Here is a 9,334-nt window from a genome sequence, read left to right as displayed (position 1 = left end):
ATGGATATAACTTAATGTATATTGAAGCTTTGAGAACTGAAAAAAGAGTTTCTTGCAGCTGTAGATCACAAGTCCCGAACTCAAGGCTAGTTTGTATGGCCTAGGACGTCCAAGGAAGATTGAAAATAGTTTATTGTATATCACGGTAACTCTACGGATACGTTTGAATAAAAATCTTATTTTGAAACAGTACCATTCGCTACAAATATACTTAACATTTTCTCTTTCCTAACTTCACCGTGTTCAGGACGTTCTAGGTTGTCGTAAGGCTTTAATCGCCCATGCCTGATATTTTTCTCTGATAGGGGAGTTAATTTCAATAAATTTTGCTGAAGACAGTGTTCATTTTTACATCCATTTTTCTTTTGGGTCATATATGATGTCTCTATTTCGATTCACCCCTTGTTAATTTATGGCTAGCGTAAAAAGCTGGATAAATATAAATTGAATTGGAAGTTTCACGGAATAACAAGAATTTAAAACAACTTTTTGGGCAGAAAACTATGTGAATACTGTAGATACCGCCTTTCACTACATCTTTGTTGTATAAAAAATGTGGTAAAACTATGACATAAATCTAATATTTGGTTGCTTCACATCTGATGATTTGTTGAATTTCCGCACAAAATGCAGTGTTAATTGCTTTCTAATTGTTGGTATCACGAAGTTGATAACTCATAAGATACGCGAGTCATCGTAGAAAACATAAAGATAAAAAATGAGCCAACGTAGACCAGTTGTGCACAAACTAAACAGCATATCCATAAAGGCCAACTAGGTCAAGATTGACAGAACAAGGTCATCGAGCGAAAGCGCCGATATCTATCCCGCCGAAACGTGAAGCCTAGTAAGTCACCCACGCCTAAACCTTTACCCTGATTTTCCTCTTTCAACCCGAACTTCGCTCCAGCAGACGAATCACAAAAGGAAAACAAGTTCTTCCGAAAGCCCTTACCCACCTACAGTTCGTGTAAGCATAGTGCGCTCTATTTAGATGGGACCTCCAAGTTGCACAGCCTATGCCACCAAATGGGTAGAAAGATAGTCAGGCATAGGTATACCGTTATTGGGATGTTGATGATGGGCGACCCGAAACCTGTTCCACCCGAGACCCACGAAAATTATTATCACCAGCTGATCCCATGGGTACGCTACGGGTTTCGAAATATAAAACGAAACTCTGTCAATGGCCCGCTTTCAGAACGGTCTTGATCGCTGGAGACTGAGGCCGACGACGACCTGCCCATTCAAAAACCCTGCCACCATGGGGCTGTACCGCGCTGGACCGGTTCTGCTGCTGGCCGTGCTAATTAGCAGCTGTCAATTGGTGATTTGTGAAAGTGAAGTGGAAGAAACCATCGGAGCCGAACCAGAAACGATCGAGCTGTGTACTGACAAATTGCCGGAACTAAGGGAAGTGTTTGCAACGACGACTGATGAACCTGAGTCAGTCGAAACGACATCGGTTCCACTTAGTGATACAATTGAATATAAAGGTGAAAAGTGTTCGAATATTCAGAAGCTGCAAATGTTTACGATTGTTTCATACTTTCACAGAAACCGACGTTACTCGTTTCTTCGATGTTGTAAAGAAACAGTTGAAATGTGGATACCCAAAGTTTGGGTTGCCTTCGTTGGTGCCACTCAAGATAAGCTACAAGTTTAAAACTTCCCTGGATTTCCTCAATTTTAAGAAGTAAGAAGGTGCTTCAAATGTGGAAAAATATAAATTTAATTTTTCTAATATCTGCCGCAGAATTCACATCAGTGCGTCGAACTTTGTTATTCACGGTTTGGACAACTTTAGTTGGAGAGCTTCAAATACCTCATTCAGTCGTAACCAGTCAAATGTGATGCTGAACTTCCCGAATGTGACGGTCACAGCAGATACCTCACTGAACCGAGCCAATGGGACTTCCCGCCTGTCGCTTTATGACACCTTTGTTTTTTTGGAAGCCAAGTACGAAGAAGGCAATGATCAGCTGATCGTGACCGATTTGGATGGCGATCTGTCTCTACGAGCGTCTACAGTAAGTTATCTACAGATAGTCAACGTTGCAACCAAATTATTCTTTCATTCACGATCTCGATCTCGCTACTAGGTGAAACTAGCTCACCTCTTCCCGAAGAGCGCCAAACTGACCAGGATCTGGAACAAGGCGCTCGGCGATTCACTGCCGGTGGTGACCAAGTTGATTACGACCCGAAAGCTGAACGTGGACTTTGTGAACCGGATCTTAAACGGCGCCAAGTACTACGCGATGAACACCATCAACACCGCACTGACGACGTACAAACTGAACTTCGACCAGACGGTGGAGAGCCTGCACCGGTTTTCGGAGATGACGGACGATTCGCTGATGTGCAATGAATATAGGCACGTGGAAGCGTCCAGAGTGTTGTGAAAGGTGATGTGAATCTACCAGTGGGATGTTAAAGACTTTTTAGTGTAGGATTAAATTTATTTATTACTTTTTAAATATACTTTACTAAAAAAAACAGAAAAAATCTAATTAATGATTTGAGTGTATTACTTCTACGTGAAGTAAGTGTGCTACCCCTGGTGGGGGCATCCAGAAATTCAGCTGTTATTGGTCGACGGTACAGCAACAGTGCCTTTCTCTGCTTTATTCTCTCAGAGGCAAACCAATCCACTCCAGGATTGGATTTTTTGACCCAACTAGGTCTAATGACAATTCCGGCCACCGACCAACCCACTCTCAGGACTGGATTTCCTCGACCCAACTAGGTCCAATGGCGATTCCGGCCATCGACCAAACCACTCCAGGATTAGATTTCTTGACCCAACTAGGTCCAATGGCGATTCCGGCCATCGACCAACCCACTCCAGGATTGGATTTCCTTGACCCAACTAGGTCCAATGGCGATTCCGGCCACCGACCAACCCACTCCAGGATTGGATTTTCTTGACCCAACTAGGTCCAATGGCGATTCCGGCCACTGACCAACCCACTCCAGGATTGGATTTTTTTGACCCAGCTAGATTCAATGGCGATTCCGGCCATCGACCAAACCACTCCAGGATTCGATTTCCTTGACCCAACTAGGTCTAACAACAATTCCGGGCACCGACCAATCCACTCCAGGATTGGATTTCCTCGACCCAACTAGGTCCAATAGCAATTCCGGCTACCGGCCAATTCACTCCAGGATTGGATTCCAATTTGTATCAAATAAAAAAAAAAAATACACAATCTAACATGGTTGCTCAAGCTCCATTGCTTGTCAGAATCCGGATTTTCAAGCGTAAATTCCTTTGGAAATTACAGAAGAATATTTTCAGAAATTTCAGCAGAATTTTTTTTGTGAATTTGGCAGAATAATTTGCGTAAACTTTAGCAAAAAATAGTCCGTTATTTGTGCCTTATTTCTCTTTCAATTCTTATAACAAGTTTCTCTAGGAGTTCTCTAGGAGTTTTCTAGGAGTTGACCGTTTTTACTGGAATTTAGCTAAAATCTTCGAGAATATGTGCCAAAATTCCAAACATGCGTATGACGGAAGTGCAGAAGTCGCTCCAAAATTGTCAGTGGAAATTCTTCCGGGTATTCTTGGGAATATCTCCGGGTATTTTTACAAAAATTCTCCTTGGAAATTATACGGAAATTCATTTGAGAATTTTGTCGTAAGTTTTAGTAAATTCTTCGAAAAAAAACCTTCCGAAAGTCTTTAGAGCCTACTTGAGGAAATCCCTTTATGAATTCGTAAAGCAATCGCTTTTATAAATTTTTCCAGAAATTTTGAGGACTTTTTACAGACCTTTCTGCAATCATGGTCTCGGAGAAATGAGCGAAAACGGAGAGCTGCTCGCAGAATTTTGTGCCAATAACGACATGGTGATCGGGGGTTGGTCTTCCCTCATCGTCCGGTTCACAAGGTCACGTGGGTCTCCGATGGGACGCCGATAGCCATTTTAGCAGGCGGCGGCGGCGGCGTGAATCAGGGTGGCAATTTTTTGTTTCAACCATATTTTTTTAGAATTTCACGGAACTTCCCACTAAGTTTTTCCAAAATATCCATTTGGAAATTATTTTATAATTTTTCACGGTACTTACTTTGAAGTTTTGAGAATTCTTTGGAATTTTTAAGGGAAGCTCTTTAGAAAACGCAAGGAATAATATCAGTGAAAAAATCTTCAGAATTTCAACGAGAAATTCATACAAATTTCTACAGGAGAATGTTCAGAATATCGACGGATTTTTTTTCGGAATTTCTTTTTTATATTTTTTGAAATATACACAGAAAATTTTGCAAAATATGCGCGATAAACTTTAAGGAGTTTCCATGGGAAAATCTCTGGAATTTTCACGAGATGCTCCTGAGAAGGTATGGCTCAACGAGGAGGTATGGCTAGAGTGAGCACAACCCAGTGCTATTTTTGTTGGTGTTCTAGGTTCGAATCCCATTGTGGTCTTAATTTCTTTTATAAAAGCACAATGAAAATTTTCGCGAAAAACGAGTGAGGCGTAAAGTTGATGAACCGAAAAAAAGAACTTCATAAAGTAGGCATGATTTTCGTTTATTTTTCAGGCTTGCTCTAGAGAAAGAAAAAAGAGTGAAAGACGTTTCTCGCCACAGACTGCCAAAAAAAAAATCTACTTCGGGCCGCTTGTTTTGTCTCACCGAAATGAAAAATACGAACCCTGCAAATAATACATCAGAACAACAATATTCATGGTTGTTTTTACTTACGAAATTTCTGTGAAACTACTATATTGACAATATAATGATATCAAGAAAAAGGGAAAAAGTGATTATAACAGAATCGAATTAGCTTCATGGCGAGTGAGAGTCATCCATCGTATCTCATAAGGGTTCTTGCACAAATTACGTAACGCTGAAAGTGCAGGGAGGAGGTCTAGCCGAGCATTATGATCCATACAAAAAAATTAAACCTTCCATACAAAAAGTGTTATGGGGGGAGGGTGGGGGTCGTTGTTTGATGCAACAAACGAAACAGTGTTTTCAATCGTACAAGATTATTCTGCAACTTTTCAAAAATTCCACGAAGAATTTTCAGGATTTTCCACCAAACCTTTTCAAAATTTAAACATTCAATATTAATTTTTTTTACGAAAAGCTGTTTTGTTTTTCGGAATTTTGAACAAATTACTTTGGATTTCTTCGGGACATTTTCGGTTTTGCTCATAGAAAATTCTTCGAAAATTCTTCAAAAATTTACTAAAAAATGGAAAAGGGTAATTTGGCTGAAAATCATTCGACGGAAAGATATTTCGTGCGAAACGGTTATAAATGAAGAACAGTTTGACCAAAAATTTTATTTGACCAAAGCGACAATCGGCCGGAAAAAGAGTTGTCTCTACCAGCTTGTTGACTGAAATGGTCATTTATCCGAATGAGGCAACAGGCCCAAAATGCCTTTTGGTCGTGATAGTCGTTTGACAGAAAGGGCCGTTTGGCCGAATTGATCATATGACTAAATGACCATTTAGACAGATGGCCATTTTGGCCAAACGATTTTTTCGACCGAATGACCAAACGATATTTTCGGTCGTATATCCATTTCGATAAAAGAGATTTTCGACCAGATGGGTCTAATAATTTATTCGGTCAAACACCTTTCGGCCAAATGGCCCTTCCTGTCGTTTGGTCGAAAGTCATTCGGCGAAAAGCCATTTGTTCGAATGTCGCTTGGCCGAATAACACGGTAAGCCGAATTCCATTTGGCGGAATTATGTAAACGATTGTCCGAAACGGTTGTTGGGTCGAAAATGGTTAGACCAAAAATGTAATTTGACCAACAAAGTTGTTTGCCCTTGCAACCCTGTAGGTTGAAACTGCCGTTTGGTCGAAATAATCGTTTGATCGAAAATATTTTTTACCGAATAGATCATTTAGCCGAAAATTACCTTTCTGCAAAACACTCCGACACTTTAGACAAGATGTCCATTCGGCCAAATGGCCCTTTCTGTCAAACGACCATTTCGGCCAATTGAGCTATTCGGCCAACGGATTTTTTCAGCCAAAGGAACTCGACCGAACGACATTTTCGAAAGTATTTACCTTTCGACCAAACGACATTTTCGGCGAAATAATTTTAGGCTTGATGGGCTTCAACTAAATGGTTAGTTCGGTCAAATGCCATATTTGGCCAAACAACATTTGGATTTAATTGCATATTATTCGGCAACTGGGCCGTACGATAACCATTTTTTTGTTAATTATCTTGGTTTTGCATATACACAGCACATGTTTCGAAATGGATAAATTGATAAGAAATTTGCGAAAAAGAATCCACGTGTTTTGGAGGGACTCGATTCTGATGGCTTTTCCGCAAACGTGACCTTTGTAGGGTTATCATGCCTATCTAGAGAGTAGGAGGTTGAGGGTTCGAGTCCCTCCAAGACACGTGGATTCTTTTTCGCAAATTTCATATAAATTTGTCCATTTCGAAACATGTGCTGTGCATATGCACAGCCAAGATATTTAACAACATTTGGCTGCCAAACGACCTTTCTCGTTCAAAAATTCCATTTCAAAGAGAAATTGTTTGGATTTCAACGGAAATCCTAAAACACGGTAAAAAACTGTTCGTATGACGACTGTTTCTTTTGTGTTTCAGTAAAAAAAATGCCTACGAGTATGTTATTTACCCAACGTTTCGACACAGTATTTTCCCCCTGAAGAAGACACAATCCCCGTGTCGAAACGTTGGGTAAAGGCAACTTTACACCTCGGGAAAATTTTCCATCATTTTGGTCCCCGTGTATTTTAAATGGGGCCGGGATTTCGATTTTCTGTGCCGAAATCCCGAGAACATCGCATATGTGAAAATACATGAGGAAAAATTCCACGGACCATATTCCCGACGTGTGAGGCTACCTTAAGGTAGCTAAAATCCGGCGGAAAATTTTCCCGAGGTGTAAAGTAGCCTTTAAATGACGTACTCGTTTTACTAAATGAAGACTGAGTAGCCATTTTTTACTAAAATTTAAAAAAAAGGGTAATCCTTCAGAATTTGCACTCGAAGTTCTTCTTAGTTTTTTCAAGGAAATCATTGGTATTTTCACGAAAATTTCAGTGGAGTTTCAACGTGATGAGTTGGAGATATCTATCGGAAAATTCTGCGGACTTCTTCGAATTTGAAACGGCGTGGAAAATCATAGTTCAGCGGCGGCGCGCCGATACAAAAATTGTCAGAGGCGGCAGAGTGGCGCGGCGGCGCACACCTCTACGCTTGCGCATTGTGCGGATTCGTCGGCAGGAGGAGAGAGTTGGACGACGGTTCAACACACGCCGACTTGAAGATGCCACGGTGAAACGGTCCTTCGTTGAAGAACTGGAGACGCGTGCTGCAGATATTCCGGAAGGTGCCAGCGTGGAAGACCAATGGACCGCCATCAAGAATGCCTTCATCGCCACCAGCGAGAACAATCTGGGCGAACTGCACTTCCAGAGAAAACAATGGATCACCGATGAGACCTGGAGGAAGATATAGGAGCGAAGAGAAGCCAAAGCCGCGATAGAGCGATCAAAAACTAGAGGAGCCAAAGTCTTAGCCCGTCAACGATACTCGGCTCTTGAGAAGGAAGTAAATCGCTCATGTCATCACATTCGCCTCCTCTACGATATCTCACGACGCTTAAGCGGAGCGAAGATTAATGTAACGATGCCTGTGAAAGACGCGAATGATCGGTTATTGACCGACCCAACTGACCATTTTCGAGCACTTCGAACAGCTTTTTCAAGTGCCAGCCAGGCTACCACCACCTCGGCATGATCTGCCTGGGATCCGACGTATAACACGCGTCAATGCCGTAGCTCAATCACTGCTAGAGATTCAAACAGCCATCCAAAGCATGAAATCGAATAAAGCCCCACGGGTCGATCGCATATCAGCCGAGATGCTCAAAGCTGACTCTATGACATCCGCTCAACTACTGCATCGTTTATTTCGTAATATCTGGGACACCGCAACTTTCCCGGTCGACTGGATGCAAGATATCTTAGTGAAGGTGCCCAAAAAGGGTGACCTGACTGTATGCGATAACTGGCGAGGCATTAGATCCTGTGTGGACCATATTGTCACGCTCCGCATCATTCTTGAGCAGGTCAACGAATTCCAAGAGTCCCTTTACTTGGTATTCATTGACTACGAAAAAGCTTTCGACCGTCTCAATCACGAGAATATGTGGGGCGCCCTGAGACGCAAGGGGGTTCCTGAGAAAATCATCCGCCTCATCGAGGCACAGTACAAGGACTTTTCGTGCACAATGGGGTCTTGTCAAGGATGTATTCTATCACCGTTACTGTTCCTCATCGTAATCGACGAGATTCTGGTAGATGCGATTGACCGTAAACCAAACCGCGGGCTGTTATGGCAGCCTATAACCATGGAGCACCTAAACGACTTCGAATTGGCTGATGACGTTGCACTCCTCGCCCAACGGCGCTCTGATATGCAGAGTAAGCTCCTCTTCGGCAGATTTAGTCATCAACGTCAACAAAACCAAATCGTTGGATGTAAACACGGTGACCCCTTCCAGTTTCACAGTAGCCGGGCAACCAGTGGAGAATGTTGAAAGCTTCCAATATCTTGGTAGCCAAATGGCGTCAGACGGAGGTACCAACATCGACATAGGCGCACAGATCAAGGAAGCAATGGCTGCCTTTGCGAGTTTAAGAAATATCTGGAAAAACAGGCAGATAAGTGAACGCACCAAAATACGAATTTTCAACTCTAACGTGAAATCTGTGCTGTTATACGCTAGCGAAACATGGTGTGTATCAGTGGAGAACACTGAACGGCTGCAGGTGTTCATCAACAGATGCCTGCGGTATATAATTCGGGCCTGGTGGCCTCACAACTGGATCTCAAACAACGAGCTCCATCGTCGTTGTCAGCAGAGGCCAATAGAAACAGAAATTCGGGATCGGAAGTGGTCGGCCACACTCTACGAAGAGGCGGAAACGAAATCTGTAAACAAGCATTAGACTGGAACCCAGCGGGACATCGCAGCAGAGGCAGACCCAGAGGCTCATGGCGGCGAAGCCTCGATAAAGAAATAAAAGAAGTCGACCGAAATCTAACCTGGCAACAGGTTAAAGCGATAGCTGGGCAACGCTCAGGATGGAGATCTTTCAAGTCGGCCCTTTACACCACCGGAGGTGTACGGGATTCATAAGTAAAAAGGAAGTTGCTTACCCACATAAGCATATTAACGTGGCTGTTGAAGTTACGTTACGTATCTCTGCTTGTGGGAGCGTTTGGATGATATTTCGCAATATCCGACTCTGATTACTTGGGTTGATAACGACGATGAACTCATGAGTCTTACTTCCAAGAATGCATCC

General features: G+C 42.5%; 1 protein-coding gene across 1 annotated transcript; it reads left to right on the top strand.

The window, feature by feature from the left end:
* Nucleotides 1-1,171: 1,171 nt before the first annotated feature.
* On the top strand, nt 1,172-2,505 carry LOC134213973 (uncharacterized). The gene is made up of 4 exons (XM_062693421.1): nt 1,172-1,496; nt 1,558-1,696; nt 1,757-2,030; nt 2,103-2,505. Exons 1-4 carry the CDS (start codon nt 1,187-1,189, stop codon nt 2,403-2,405), a joined length of 1,026 nt encoding a protein of 341 aa, XP_062549405.1. The 5' UTR covers nt 1,172-1,186; the 3' UTR covers nt 2,406-2,505.
* The last annotated feature ends 6,829 nt before the right edge of the window (nt 2,506-9,334 follow it).

The sequence above is a fragment of the Armigeres subalbatus genome, chromosome 2, assembly GCF_024139115.2.
Source record: "Armigeres subalbatus isolate Guangzhou_Male chromosome 2, GZ_Asu_2, whole genome shotgun sequence".
In the NCBI taxonomy this organism is placed as follows: Eukaryota; Metazoa; Arthropoda; class Insecta; order Diptera; family Culicidae; genus Armigeres; species Armigeres subalbatus.
This window is presented reverse-complemented; position numbering and strand designations above follow the sequence as displayed.